Raw genomic sequence first — 15,704 nt, forward strand, 5'->3', positions numbered from 1 at the left:
ACTGCAGGCCAACTTTCTCAGTGCTATTCTATCGCTCCTACCCCCCCACAATGCCTTCAATGCTCTGAAGTCTGGGTAAGAGTAGGTAAAGAGCTTTGGACAGTGTCAAAACCGTCTTCGTTTTACCTTGAGCAAATAGGATCTCTGACACTTTCTGACCATGCTGAGCTGGCTACAAGACTGCTTACTCCACTGCCAGGTCACATGGGGATAATGATGTGGGAAAATACCTTTTCCTTACAATTATAAATGGACATGTGAAATATATAATCTTAGAAGCTAGTATCATGATGTTTGTTATCATGAACCCCCACCAACTTTTCTACCACAAAATGAAAAATTCCATGTTATTTTTCTTTTTTTTTTAAAAATTTTATTTATTTCTTTATAGAGGAAGAGTGCATGTGAGCAGCGGGGAGGGACGGAAGGAGAAAGAGAGAGAGAGAATCCCAACCAGACTCCAGGCCCAGCGTGGAGCCTGATGTGGAGTTCAATCCCATGACCCCGAGATCATGACCTGAGTGGAAATCAACAGACACTTAACTGACTGAGCCACCCAGGCACCCCTCCACGTTGTTCTTCTAACTTTGCTATCAGTAAACATTAATGTCTGTATAATGAAAGAACCAGTTAAATAATTTTTAGTAGAATCATAAAATAAATAACAATAAAATAATTAAAATAGTATAATTAATAACTAAAATACACGCTACATCTACTCTACTTTTTTATAATTTAACTTCATATATTTTTCAGGTAATTCATGGGAAGGAATTCCTATTTATTGATATGCGTATCCCGTATCAGACATTTTACATATATTGTTATATTTTTTCACCACAATCAGCTAAAACCTAATTATTCTTTTGCTTTTTTTTTTAAGTAATCTCTATGCCCAACGTGGGGTTCAAACTCACAACCCCAAAATCAAGGGTCACATGTTCTATCTACCAAGTCAGCCAGGTGCCCTTCTCTTGCTCATTTTTAAAATGAGGCTCATAGGGGTTTAATATCTTGTCCTCAATACACAATGAGTACACACAAAGCAGGAAATCAGATCCAATTCATCAAATTCCAAAATCTGTATCTTTGCCATTGTAATATGCTATCATTGAGGAGAATATAAAAAACCTAGTGTCAAATACACTGATGTCTAGTTTGCAGTCAACAAGCAATAAAAGAATGGTATGAGAAATAAAAACTATTCCCAGCTATGCCTGTATCATGATCTTCTTCATGGTCATGTGCTTGGGCCCAGCACTGGAGCCAGTGTAAGCTAGGAGGAACCTACACATGGGAGCCCTTCCTGAGTTGAAGGTCCTGGAGAGAAGACTGAACTGACCTGTGAAGCCACAGGCAACAAAGCTAGAGAAAGCATACGACCTGAGCACTTGACTTGAGTCAACGTTGTAACTAGAGAAATGACCCTAAGTATTAGGTCCAAAAGGCATAAGCCATGCATGGAAAAGCAAGTACTAACCCAATCATCCAGGAAGACTGGCAGTGGATCATGATAGAGTGCGCAGAGTGGGTGGGCACAAGCTGTTCAGAAACATATCTGTGAAAGGTGAGATGATTGTGGATAGCCCATGTGCACGGTGTTGGCCATGAAGGCGGCCCTGACAGATTCAAAGGCCCACACAGAACCAGACACTTGAATTCTAGAGAAAGTCATCAATTCTTTCTAGGTCACATCTAAACATGCCAGGCCTAGAAGGGCAGTTTTTTGTTGCTGTTGTTTTCTTAGCTACTATTATTGCATAGTTGTGATTATCATGGAGAAGAACATTTTTGAGAGGAAGGTTTTATATTTAAGCACCTGAAAAACTCTGACAACCAAAAATCATCCCTGGAATGGTGCAAAATTAGAACTGAACAGAGTACAAAGTTTATAATTTTGATCTTTTAACAAAATGAGGACTATTAAAGAAGACCACAAATTGGTATGAAGTTATTTCTAGGTCACCAGACAATCTGTAGGTATAAACAATTGCTTGTCCCATTTCCCTTTAAAAAGGGAAAAAGAAAAAGGTACAGGGCACTCTGAGCCCCTAGGCTGATGTCCAAATGGCCCTTTTGGTGGTTTTGACCTACAAGGAGTATGGAATGAATCCTCTGAGAAAGGAAACAATTAAGGGACACTTGGAGTGCTTTGAGTAGTCAAAGAAAACAACAACAACAAAAAGCCATCAGTATTGGGATTAAAAATCGCAATAGTTTTTTCCCCTTAGCATTTGCATCGATTTTTCAGCTTTTGCATCAAAAAGAAAATCTGGCTTTGTGGATGTTTAAGAGACTAGGGATTTCATTTTCCATTTAATAAACTGATTTTCTCCCCCACTATAGGTACTTGGAATTAGCACAAACCCCAGGATAACAACAATTCCAAAAGGGAATGTTCAGTTCATTATGAATGGTCTTACAGCAAATAATGCTCTGACAGCGAAATTCCTGGTCTCCAAATTTTTAAATTTGCCTTTTTTCCCCTCACAATTCTTACTCAAGACCGCTTCTGAGCTTTTGCACATTTAACCCTTACACTCAAAGACAGTATGTTACTAAAAAACATGAGAAACTTCAAGTTTATACACTTGGATTAAAAGAAGTCTGATATTTATAACCAAATTATGACCATCTTAAATACAATAAATTAACTGCTGAACTAACATAATATAGAAATACTGTATTTATTCTCACATCTATGGCTATGCATCCCTTGAACAGGTCTAACCAGCCATAAATCTTATGATGTTTTCCATTTTATTTCTTCACTTAATGACACAGCATTCATTTCTCAATAGAAAAATTATGAATGATACTAAAAGTTAGTTTTTAGTAGTCAAAATTAATTTATACTGTCTTTAATTGATCTGTATGTTCCATGTTATTTTTTCAACTTTTCATTATAATAATAAAGCTACATTATAATGACGTTTCATGTATTACTTCATGTAATTCCCAATAAAAACCCTAAGGAATGAACACTATTAGCGTACCCACATTGTTGATAAGGAAACACATTTAAAGTAAGTTGCCTGTAATCATACAGGTAGTAATCTGCACTGCTAGTATCAGAAATAGATACCTCAGACTTCAACTGACACAGGGGCATAAAAATTCCAGGGATATATTTGCGTGATCATTTTTAAATAACTTTTAATCAGCCTATATATTAATAAGTAAAAAAATGTAAAATTACCTTAAGTACCATGTCTTAATTATTTGTCAATTGTCTCAATGTTCCACTTTTGACCTGTATAAATAGACATAACCAAAAAGTTCAGTGATCAAACTCCAATAAGAAAAATATGGTGCATAATTAGTGCGTATCTCTGCATTTGGGGAGGAGAGTGAATGGATTTTACACAGGGTATTGTTTTTCCTAAGTAACTGTAGTTTTGTCACATATTTGTATGTGATTACTATATAAATGGTTTACAAATTGTTAAGAAGTTTCATGGCTATCTAGAAAGAATAATACAACTCAATAAACTTACACAAATGTTAAAGAGAAATTTTACATTAAAATGTTATTTTGTTACTTTGTCCTAAGAGAATGATTTAAAAAAAAAACAGTTAAAATTAAGCATTAGATATGCAAATATGTGTTCAGATCAGAGATACCAAAATTATTCAAATGATTAATTATTCATCATAAAATGTCAATTAATAATTATGAAGCATAAAAGGCATCTTTCTAGTGCATCTTTATTTTTCTAGGCCTAAAAAGCAGCTTAATATACATGTTCAATTGACTTCTAACAAGTTCTAAAAATGCAACAAAGTAAACAAATTGTAAACAAGTGCAAACTCTGAATTTTAATAAGTGAACACAAATGTGCTCAAAATGAATGAAAAACAAAAAAATAAGGAAAACAAAAAACATAGCCACATTCATGACATTTGCAGCCCCATGTTCACTCACCTGCTAGGTAATGGGGCAACCTGGCCAAGAAATCAACCCAATGACTCCAGTTGTGAATTTGTTTAGCAAGTACAAAATAAACATGTTTCTCTCTGAAGTGATCAATCTTTGTGGGGAGGAGGGTGCTTTGGGAATTTTTGACGCTTTCTGAATAAACATTAAAAGATAAAACACAGTTTCAGTTTCTTTAAATTACTTATCATAATTTCTAAAGTCGATTAAATACTGCTAAAGTATCGCTGTAAATAAGAATTTTTTCCACATTGCTTTAATTATAAATCATTTCTCTATATCAAATATTATTTTTTTCCAGGAAGATTATATCTTTAAAAAAAATCAGTTTGAGCTGATATGATTCAGAATAAGAAGCTATTTGATTACTAAGATATTGATTAATATTTATGATTATGATTTACTTTTCACTGACACCTGGTGAACTTGCTCTCTGATGACCCAGGGAGTTATTTTAGTTAAGACGTCCCTGACCTCCTGCTGGTAAATTAATTACATATTAAACACTGTGTTTTCAAAACTAAATGATAAATCTGGACACCTAAAGGAGGCACAAAAGAATCAGAGCGGGAGCGAGAAAGAGAGAGAGAGAGGATGCTAAGAAACAAAACAAGAGATTGCAAAGGAAGATAATCAGATAAAAAGAAAGGAGAATGTAGGAAATGCAATTGGGAAAGAATTTCAAGAAAATAAGGATAAAGGGCAGGGAGGGCTGACAGGAGGGCAAGAGGGAGGGAGGAAAGAAAGGCTTTGGGGTTTTTAATTCCCTGGCGAGGCTGCTGGCGTCCGCGCCCTTAACGCCACAGCCTTCCAAGTTGAGGCGAAAGCCACCTCCTCAGGCCTGCGTCGCATCCAACTTACTCCAAGTTTTCTGGTGACTCCTACAGGGCCCCTTTCCTTCCCCGCCCCCCCCCCTTGGAGAGATTGACAGTCGCGTGGAGGAGGCTTTTCCAGGCACAGCCTTTCTCATGGTAATCAGCCCCCAGCATCACCTCCCGGCTGCGGCCGCTCCGGCTCCTCGCGCAGCTCGCGGACCCCGGGGACCGGAAACAGGGCGGCGGGCGGGGAGCCGGCTAGCTAGCGACCCAGGTCAGCTGACCCGGCGGCGGGGTGGGGGTCGCGGGGTTCCCGGGCGGGTACAGGTCTGGGGAGGACGGGCGGGCGGAGACGGACACCCCCCCCCCACGTGCTCCTCCGCCTGTGCGGCGGGGCCTTACCCTGAGATCGAATGGAGGGACCGAAGCTGGGGGCGTGGGGGACCGAGCGCGCCGAGAATTGGGGGCGACAAGCAGACCTGTTTTGCATCAATAAATTAAGACGCTCATTTGAGTCCTGAAGTTTGCTGGTTCCTGTCAGTGGAGACGTTGGCAAAAGCACTGAAGCCCAGATTCAGCCTTAACTTCAAAAAATAAAAGAAAATAAAATAAAAAGAACCCCTCAGCTGGCCGCCCTGCTGGGGCCAGGTGACGTGCGTGATTCCATAGCCCGCGGGCCTCACAGCAGGGACGTTAGGGTCGGTCTGAGGTTCTCTGGTCCTGTTTTGATTTTGTTTAAAAGGGTTTCTCAGAGAGATGCTCCTGATTTTTTTTTTTTTTAAATAGATTTCCCCCTCCTATCCTCGGCTCAACTCCGAATGGATTGGATTGCAAGTTTGCACGTGAGAAAACCGTTTGGCTTGGCTTGGACCCCTGCCGACCCCCACCCCTTCCACACACACCTCAATCCAGGGGTCTCCCTTATCACCCTTTGCTTGCAACTCTAAAAGAAGTTGCCCACCTCCTGCGTAACAACACAGGGTTGAAATAATTCCTCTAGATGAAAGATCAATTCCGTTTCAAAACGAGAATAGGTTCCTTTTTTTTAATTTTCTCCACATGGTACAAAATAAACAGAATTTTCTATATTAAAAAAAAATTCATTAGCTGGGCCAAATTCGAATTCCTTCTACAGCCTGTGTGTTCAAGAGCAGAAACATTGTATCTCTTTGGGCTTCTGGGCCGGCAAGCGGAGCTGCGGGCTGGCGCGGGGGATGGAGGGAGGGGGGGCGAATTGCTGCGAAAGTTGGGGAAATTGACCAACTGAGAGGTGAATGGGGGGACGGGCACCAGATCCTGGCTGAAGGAAATTGGAAAAAAAAAGTGCATCTTCTTACCCTGCCTGGGTGGAGGGAATCCTGAGGGAGGCAGTTTATTTTACTCAAAGAAACCCTAAAGAATTTTTTTCTCCCTCCAATGTCGATTGTAGCGTTATTTCGCATTTACTTGTATCTGTCGTTTTAATCCCCTTCGTCTGCGCTAATCTCGAAATGGATTATTAATGGGAAAGAAAGATCGGGAAGGAGCGATTCATTTGCAGGACTTGTTTTGCTGTGTGAGGAGCCGAAAGCACCAGTCCTCTCTCGACTTTTCCCTGCGCCCTGCGCTCATGCATCCCGCTGATCCCACGATCCCCATTGTCCCCGACCTGGCCTTCGGACTAAGGGAGTGTTCGGAACAAATTTCTATTCGGCTTCCTTCGATCTCACCGCCTCTGCGTTGGTGGGAACTCTCGGTCAAATGAGGAGGGGAGTGCCAGGGGCGTGCCAGGCAGGGGCGGGGGGCAACATACGCGCGCGCTCACCCCTCTCAGAGACCCTTCCCTTGCCATCATCCAAACATACACCTTAATGGGACCCTAAAAGATTGCTTTTTTACCCCAAATCAAATACTTGAAAGTCGGAACTCCCAGTCCTAAGTGTTGGGGCTGCCTCCTGCCACTTCAACAATTACTGAGCCCAGAGTAATCAGATGATTAAGTGTTTTTAATGGAAATATTTGAGTCTCTTTTTTTTTTTTTCCTTTAAGCCAGATCCTAAGTAACCTGACACTAATATACATAATAAAGACAAGTGATTTGTTAGCCCTTCCCTGGATCCTTTGACCTGAGGTTTTGCCTGTGAGTGTGTGTGTGAGACTGTAACCATCCAACGACTACCTGGGCTAATACAGTGGGGTCTTCTTGCAATCACTCCTTGCAATGGGATCCTTCTTCCATGGGAATGGAAGTGGGGAGGCTGAAAAGCAAACTTCTAGAGAAAGTTGGATTCCATTTTTTTTTAATAAAAAGGAGGGAAAGTGGGAAGAGGAAGAAAAAAAGACATTAACAATAGAGATAAATAGAGGAGGAATTTGATAAGTCATACATATATTTAATATAAATATATACTATTAAAAGTAATGTAAAACATAAAATTTAAAATATGTCTGACCCATATTGGAAATCATTAATTTTCCTTTTTTATAATTAACTCTTAGACTGATGCTCTCGAATGCTCCTCTTCTATAGGTAAATTATCTGTAATGGTGTGGGGAAGAAGATTAATTTATCTAGTTATTCTCATTGTGTTACTCAAGTTGGGAGAGAGGTAAGTCTGTAAACCACGGTGAAATTTTACTTTTTTGCATCTTAAAGTAAGAAGAGGCTGTGGTCATGCTGGATGGCTATTGCCCCCCACCCCACCCCCAATATACAAAATACAAAGACATGCACCTCTGGGAGTATGGATGTGGCAACCCATGTGGTGGCTTTTCCCTCCTCTGAGTGCAATTGCAAGTGACTCCTACATTCAAAGTCTTGCTTTAGGCACACATTCAAAGCACAATTCAAAGCAGTTTATCTTAATATAAGTAAAAGTCTAGTGTTGGATCAGGGTATTATCTGTTTCAGATTTCATCAGACTGAAAACAGGGGGTTGTGACACTAACAATATTAAAGCAGAAAAGCTGGCGTGAGGTTGTTTAGTTCTCTTGACACCTCCACCTTTACCTTTGCAAGGAAGTCCAAAGGCTGTGGGACTGGAAGTTTATTTGTGCTCTGAGGTTCTCAAGCACTTTCACTCTTAAAAAAAAAAAAAAGTCTCAGTGCTTTAAGAAATTGAGCCTGAACCATTGGAGGCTAAGAAATTTCTTCCTTTTCCGATAAATGCCTGTGCTCAGCATCCTCAAATTTGGCTGTCTTTATTTACTTCTATATTAGTTCCAATTACGTGCAGTGTAAACCAGCTTTTTGATTAACAAAACAGCAGAGCATTGGTTAAGAACACTTAAACTTCAAAAAAAATTCCCCTGGGAAGTGGGCTCTGAATTGGTTAATAATGTGCAGTACTTGCTAAATTGCTGACTTCCAGATGTGGAAAATATCTTTCTTGTTTAGGACCTATGTAACCTGATTGGATTACGACAGAAGCGTCACGTTGGAAGCTTTTGAGTGATTATTTAATTAACCATACAGTAGAAAGCTGTATTCTCCAGGAAATCCCTTCCATATTTACATAACCAATCCCTTCAGAGCAAAGGTGGAGTCTTTTCTTTTTAATTTTACTTTAATTGCAAAATCAAAAAAAATATACTCCAAAACTTAGACCCCATGCCGTTTAATATCATGCTCTTCCTTTCCTGCTAAGTTTCTCTATGGCCTTTCTCCTTTTCCTCCTACACACACTCCCTCACTTTGTAGTGAGGTCTCCCTGAATGCAGAGAGATTCAGAGATCAGTCAACCCAGCTCCCTATGTTAATTTACTTAGAGACCCTTTTTTAAAATGCCAAACTACTTTTTAGTATTGGGATCCAATCCAAAAATTCATCATAAACACACCCCAACACACACACCCTAAGATGCAGTTCACATGCAGCTTTTTTTTTTTTTCTGGCTCTGCCATCTAAAAAGAAAAAAAAATAAATAAGAAAAAAGGCAAAGAATTTAGTTCCAGAAGACGTGCTGAGAAATCCACACAACTAAATGTTCATCTCAAATCTGGTCATTAGAAATATCTGTATAAGAAGAAGAAGCGATCTGGATTGAGGACCCGGGATCTTTCCCTTTAACTTTCGCCCCTTAGAGTTCTCCAGTTCTGTGAATGGTGTGCACCGTTTTCCGCCCTGTACTCTGTAGGATTTAGTGATGGGGATAATGATGCCAAAGGCTTGACGGGGGGGGGGGGGGGGGGGGGGGGGGGGGGGAGGGAGGGGGGGGGGGGGGGGAGGGGGAGGGAGAGAGGAAGGGAGGGAGGTGGAATTTCATTTCTTCCACTAAAGCGTTTGCGGAGACTTCAAGGTATAATCTATCCCAGATCCTTTCCCAGAGAGAAACTTGGCGATCACGTTTTCACATGATGCTCACGCTCAGGGCGCTTCAATTATCCCTCCCCACAAAGATAGGTGGCGCGTGTTTCAGGGTCTCTCCTCTCTCTCCTACAGAAAAGAAAAAGAAAAAAATGTCATTAGAAGAGGCGTAACACGTCAGTCCGTCCCCAGGTTTGTGTTTCCTGGAGTGGCCGAAAGAGATCAGTTCTAACCTGCTCCGCAGGAATAACGGTCCTGCCTCCCGACACTCTTGGCGAGGTTTTGTACAGTTTGCTCCGGGAGCTGTTTCTTCGCTTCCACCTTTTTCTCCCCCACACTTCGCGGCTTCTTCATGCTTTTTCTTCTCACCATTTCTGGCCAAAACTACAAACAAGACTTCGCAGGTAGGTTTTTTTTTCCCCTTTTCTCTCTTTTTATTCTTTTTTGGTATGGTCATCCCCCACCCTCCTTTTATGATTTTTCTCCTTTTAAGTGGGGATGTGAGTCTGAAGTGAGAAGGAGTGTCTGTGGGCAGGAATTTCAGGTGGGTTTAGCTCCTTTATGGCAGGCTTTCCCCAAGAGTGACTTCTTCGATTTCTCTGGCACTCCCGCTCTCTCTCCTTCCTTTTCTCTCCTTTTTCTTCCCCCAAATAATTTGCCCTGTACCTGTCCATTCAGGTAACCAAAGGTGCCTTTTGCTACCCAGCCTAGGAAAAGTTTTATTGAGAACTACATGGTGGAATGAAAACTCTTCAAGGGGAGAGATTCTGCTCTGTTTTTGCATCTAGTTCCAGTTCATTGTATTCAGCAATTAAAACTTGGCAAATACCTGTTAATAATTACAAAACTTGATCGATACAAACCTACCAAATTCAGGGGCAAGTCTTTCTCTTAGATATGGCAGTGCATCCTCTCCCACCGGAGAAGGCTGTTTTCTAAGCAGAAAGTTGCCTGTTTTTGTCTGCTTAGCGAGTTTCATTTCTTTATTTTATTCTTTGTGTGTGTATGTATGTGAAGTAACACCTCACTTCTGTGATGATAAATAAAGAAGTGAAAGTCCTCATGGAACTTGAGTCGTTTACCAAAGTGTGTGTATGGGGTGGAGGGGGGGGGTCACTACAGCTGGGAAGAAAGCTGCTGTCAGGATATCAGAGTTTTAAATTAAGGATAACTTTTGAAATTGTATTTTAAATGGCAAAGTATTACAGACATGGATTTAACAGGAGACACATGCACACACATATCCCATTCCATACTTTGGCACTGAAAAGTCGAGAGAGATAACTGGAGTTCCCAGGAACAGTGATGAGCCCGGCTAACATGAATGTGTTTATCTCCCACCTACTTATATATTTTACATGCTCCCCCTATAATGATGAAGGCAAGATTACTAACTCCAGAGTTAGAAATAACAGGCAAAGATAAAGTTTACAGCACAAATGCTCTATCTATCCCTCACACACACACATGCTCATAAAACTAGCAGCTTACTTTATTAAACATGTATTTATATGCAATCGTGTGTAAGTCTCAGCATGAATACAGACAGGCCAGCTGTTTCATCCCAGACACTTGTGTGACCATTTCCTTATTTCAGGATTTTTCCCAACAATTTACAATCAATAGGAGAGCCAAGAAATGACAAAATGTGTCAAACTTAAAAGTCACCCACTATGCCTAGGTTAAATTCAAGGTGCTTTCTAAATCATCCACTTCCCCTTCTCTCTGCCCCCCCCCACCCCTCTCAGCAAATGTGTGGAAACTGATACTCACTTTCCAGGTTTTCTGCAAAGCTTCGAGCACAGGAGACAATAGGTGCGGGGCGTGGGGACGGAGTGTGCTCGGCAGAGAAAGGGTTAATGGCCCTTGTGTTACAGTTTGCATCTGTTACATCTTTTATAGCCCCTGTTTAAACTAATCCTCGAGGCACAGCATCTTCCCAACCTCCACCGAGTTTCGGGATTCTCCTCCTCTCCTGCCTGCCTCCGAGGTTCCCCTTCTCCAAGTTTTGACAGTTTCAGCTGAAAAAATGCAGCGCCTCTCTCGATTTTTAGGTACAAAAGTTTCGAAGCCAGAAAGGATACGATCATTTAGTAGAGCTTAAAAGTATTGCCGTAGCGGTTGGACTTTCTCTTTCCTTTCTTGAGGGGATAAAAAAAAAAAAAAAAAAAAAAAAAAAAAAAAAAATCTACTGGAACTATTTAAGGAACCAGTGTAGGGGAGCATGTGTGTGAATGAGGTGGGGGAAAATACTTAAGTAAATATTGTCAAAGTGGCGGGGGGGGGAGTGGGGGGTGGGAAGCGACAGTGTCCAAAGAGGCTTATAATTATACTTCTTATTTCGGCGTGAAACGGGAAATCTTAATTTGGGGGCGGGGGACTGGGGGGAGGTAGAGACAGTGCCTCGATAAACTCCAAAAGGGGAGGGGAGGGGGCGCGGGGCGAGTGGGCTTCCTATAATTACTATTATCAATTTGCCCGAGTGTGCTTCATCCGGGGGCTGTTTCGCGTTGTTTGTTTGTTTGTTTCCTCTGGGGAATGGGGTTGGGGCGGAGGGGGGGGTGTGAGACAAGATGAGAGTGAAAGAAAGCCTCGCCTCACCCCAAGTTCCCGAGCCGGGCTGAGGACTTTTCCGAGGAAAGGGTCCGCCTAGCCCTGAGTCAAGCAGCCTTACTGTACCGCCGTGTGCATTCCCTCATACGGTCAGGAGTTATGACTCATTTTGAAGATGTAATTCTTGTCTCTCTGATCCCCTCGCGGGTGCAACACACCAAACAGTAACAAACACAAAGCGCCTCGGGGCCAAGGCTGGGGGTAGGGGGCGGGGAGGGGGCCGCCGAAGTTTCGCTTTGGCGTTGGGGGGCGCGGATGGGTGCTCGCCGGGGCCCTGGCCCGGCTCCCCTGGGCGGCCCGCGCGCGTTTCAATGGGCGCGGGCGATGCCCACATTGTCGCTGTGTTTGGTTGCTAGATCGAGCCTGCGTGCTGCCGAAGCAGGGCGCCGAGTCCATGCGAACTGCCATCTGATCCGCTCTTATCAATGAAGCAGCCGATCATGGCGGATGGCCCCCGGTGCAAGAGGCGCAAACAAGCCAATCCCAGGAGGAAAAACGGTAAGAAGCGGCCCGAACCAAACTTTTCCGGGCCACTCCGCGGCTCAGAGACCCAGGGAGAAGGAGGGGGAAAGGGAAAGGGAACCGAGGCGGCGGCGGCGGCGGCGCCCAGGGCTCGCGGGCGAGCCTCTCTCCGTGGCCGGCGCAGGAGCCCGGCGCGCGAGGCGGCTGGACCCGGGGAGTTGGGGAAGTGCCGGGCAAAGTGAGCGGGGGGCGCCGGGGGGCTCCGAGAGCTGGGGTCTGGCGGGGGCCCCGCGCCCCCACCCCCGCCGCCCCCTTGTGCCCCCGCCTCCGCCCTCCCGCTGCCTCCGCCTCTCGCTCCGCTAGCGCCCGGTCCGCCGGGTCCCCGGCCGGGCTGCGGGAGTGTCCGGCAAGGGCAGGGCGGGGGCCTGGGCGCCGGGTTGTGCAGGATCCCGGGGCGGGGGCGGGGGTGGCAGAGGAACTGCGAGGGCGGGAGAGGGGGCCTGGGGCTGTGCCTCCGCACGGCTGAAAGTTTCTTGCCGGAGTCTCGCGGCCGCCTCTCCGTACGCCAAGTAACGGTCCGCGGGCAGCGGGGCCCGGCTGGGCGCGCCCGGACCTCGGGTGGGAGGGACTCGGCCGGCCCTGCGCGGGGTCCGGCAGGGTCCGTGCGGGCTCGGGGGTGGGTGGCTCCTCTCCAGCGGGCTCTGGCCCCACGCCGGGGACTGGAGGGGTCGAAGAGAGCAGGGAGACTTCTGGGCAGTTTCTACATGGTCAGGAGGAGCCCGTTATCCAAGCTGAGTCAGGAAGGAGGAAGGAGATAGGGGTACGAGGGGGACACACAGACCAGAGGTGGGAGATTAAAAGGGTGACTGTTAATAAGGTCTATCTTGGCGAGAGGCAGAGAAGGGATGAAGTAAAGGAGAGAGAAACAGAGAGACAGAGAGAGATCGACCCCCCTAGGTATTACCCCCGAACAAAATCGTGGGAATAAAAGAGAAAAGTGATTGGCAAGAGCGCAGAAGGCGCCTGGGGGAGGGGAGAGAGCTGGGGACCAGAGAGGGTGCTGGAGGGAGCTGACAGAGGATACTGAGTTTAAAAAGAAAAACCAACCCCCCAAAACAAACAAGCGAACTAGCGCCAGCTCAGACTGGGAAAGGAAACTTCTCGCTCCCCTCGATCTCAGCTTGATCACCCGGCACGGGGCCGCGTTGACGCTCCTGAGCTGGACGTGGGGACGCGGCGCCGGCCCGGCCTCCGGCCTCCCGCAAACCCAGCCCGCACCTCGCCGGGACCGCCCGGCCCACTTGGAGGAACTTTCCTCTAGAGAGGACAATTGTGCGCGCCCCCGGCCTGCCCCGGAGCTGCGCGGCGCAGGGAGGGGGCGGCTGGGGGCGCAGTGTGGGGTGCTAGAGAGAGAGAAAACACAAAGACGAGAGAATTTTGATTAGAGACAAATGATGCTTCTCTATCTGTCTCTGTCTCTCTAGGTTGTGTGTGTTGTGTGTGTGTGTGTGTGTGTGTGTGTGTGTGTGTGTATCTTTTGCTTGTTGTGGTGGAGGTGTCGAGCCATATGGGGGAGTGATAGAGGAATTTTGGTCAGAAACTGTTCGTTACGTTATCCTGCCTTTCCCTTTGTGCTGCCTTTGATCTATTTGCTTGGCTTAGTATTACAAAAAAAAAAAAAAAAAGTACAATAATATATTCTGAGCTGCTTCCCCAAGATCCAGTTGAGGCTGCCTCTTTTTAAGTCAGTCTCTCCTCTCTTTCTCCCTCTCTCTCTGTCTCTGTCTCTCTGTCTCTCTTAATTCAATTTTTTCTTCATTCTGGAATCTGGCATTATTTAAGGTGGTCCTTACACAGGAGACCTCCCCTTCCCCATCTCTGGGTAATTTAGTAGACACTAAAATTATACCTAATGTCCCCCTCTCCTCTCTTGTGTTTCCTCTGTTCCTTTTATTAAATGTTGGTTATTGATTTTCTAAAATCAATGTCTGTTGTGGGGCTTTTTTCCCCCTCTTACAAGTATCTAAAGCACGGTGCTGATCAACTGGATAACAAAAGCTTTGTGTCAAGGAGCCTTTTTTTTTCTTATGTTAAACAGTCATATTTTTTTTTTTTTGAGAGAGAGAGAGAAAAGAGAAAGAGATATAAAGCAAGGTTCCCAGAAGTGTTCTTTTGCAGAAGACACTATTTAGAATGTTTGTTTCTGCTTTCCTGCCTCCTCCCACCCCCTTCGGGATTTTGCCACTGCTGACCAGCCTGGCTGGGCAGTGAGGTCAGGCCAGAGCCCAGGTCTGGGGAAAGAGAGGGCTCCAAGCTCCCTGGGAACCCTGAGGGGTGGGGCTGGTGGAGAGGGAGGCCTGATGGGGGCTTCGCAGGTGAAACAGAGTGCCAGGGAGGTGCTCAGCCATGGACCCCGCAACCATTTCCCCTACGCCCAGCCACTAACTTGGGAGAAGCCTCAACACTCCGAAATGGAAAGTTGCATTGCACATTTTTTAAGGCATTTATCTCAGGCCTTGCACACTTAACAACAAGCCTGTCCATTGTTTACAGCTTCTCTAACTTTGACTATTACCTGTCTCTTTTTCCAAATAATCTGTGAAAAACATGCTGTGAATTGGTTACTGGTCAGTGTTTTCCTTCGGGTTTAATCTGACTGAGCAATGCCCTGGTTTTGAGAAGCAGGTAGAAGAGTTTTCTTCCCCCTTTTTCATTTTCTTTCTCATCAAGCACATATCCAATGCCTTTCCCTTTGGGGATTGCCAGGATTTATCTGAACTGAGTGGATTTTTCTTCTTTCCTGGATTCATGGAAAAGATGTCACTTTTGAGCTTGTGTCTTTGCTGATAACACTAAATATGATGATGCTTATCAAAATCATATAGAAATTCCTGGAAAGGAATAATGGCAATACTAATCACAGAAGTAAGAAGCTGCAAGAAAAAGAAAAAAAAAAAAAAGATGGTCATCCAGGAAACTAGAATGGCACTTTATATAATTTTAATGAAGTCAACAACGTATATATAAAGGAAGGCGACAAGAAGAAAAAACATGTAAAGCAGTTGTGTGTGTGTGTGTTTGAAAGGCTGGTCAAGAATGTGGGTTAGAAGACGATGCTGTATACAATTATTAAAAAGCGAAGGAGAAGGAGGCAGTTTGAGGGAAATAAATGTGCAAAGAGAGAAACCAGAATCTAAAACCCAGCCTTCAAGATTCTCAGACCAACAAGATGCTTGGCAAAGAGAGTGCCAGGGCCAAGTTAATCCATAGCTGACAGTCCCCTTTCCCCCACATGGAAAGGATGAAATCTCTTCCCAGAAAGTAAGATGTGCAGGAAGAAAGAGGGAGAGGGGTGAGGGGGAAGGAGGCAAAAAGCAAGTTGCCGGCAGACAAGAATGTGTGTCGGTTTCAAGAAAGTTCAGTCAGATGATCTTCAGTCGCCTGACTCACTTTGTAACACTTTCACTGAAGCTGGAGAGGAGGGGGAAAACCCACCCCCCCTTTTCCATTCCCCTGATTATACCCCACTATCTCCACACAGCCTTGGAGTCAGAAATGAGCACTTGGAGCCGGGAGATGCCCGGCTGTTGCC

The 15,704-nt window shown here is 44.6% G+C and overlaps 1 protein-coding gene and 1 long non-coding RNA gene across 9 annotated transcripts in view; one reads left to right on the top strand and one right to left on the bottom strand.

Annotated features, from left to right (window-relative positions):
• Positions 1-5,524, bottom strand: part of LOC112811909 (uncharacterized) — a 51,408-nt gene extending 45,884 nt beyond the window's left edge. The window contains exons 1-3 of one of the 4 annotated variants that reach the window (XR_012375742.1): positions 5,232-5,524; positions 3,926-4,072; positions 3,200-3,253 (exon numbers count right to left, since the gene is read on the bottom strand). This is a non-coding gene — a long non-coding RNA (uncharacterized lncRNA). The other 3 variants (XR_012375738.1, XR_012375739.1, XR_012375741.1) reach the window with 3 other exon arrangements.
• Positions 5,525-9,306: 3,782 nt separating this feature from the next.
• Positions 9,307-15,704, top strand: part of ZEB2 (zinc finger E-box binding homeobox 2) — a 133,435-nt gene continuing 127,037 nt past the window's right edge. The window contains exons 1-2 of one of the 5 annotated variants that reach the window (XM_025856339.2): positions 9,307-9,441; positions 12,007-12,148. In XM_025856339.2, the coding sequence (XP_025712124.1) occupies positions 12,076-12,148 (73 nt within the window). In that variant the 5' untranslated portion in view covers positions 9,307-9,441; positions 12,007-12,075. Of the gene's footprint in view, positions 9,442-10,966; positions 11,092-11,604; positions 11,815-12,006; positions 12,149-15,704 lie in introns of those variants that run through there. The other 4 variants (XM_025856358.2, XM_025856353.2, XM_025856332.2 and 1 more) reach the window with 4 other exon arrangements.

This window comes from Callorhinus ursinus, unplaced genomic scaffold (genome assembly GCF_003265705.2).
Source record: "Callorhinus ursinus isolate GAN/ISIS: 27379988/994484 unplaced genomic scaffold, GSC_fseal_2.0 scaffold2, whole genome shotgun sequence".
NCBI lineage: Eukaryota > Metazoa > Chordata > Mammalia > Carnivora > Otariidae > Callorhinus > Callorhinus ursinus.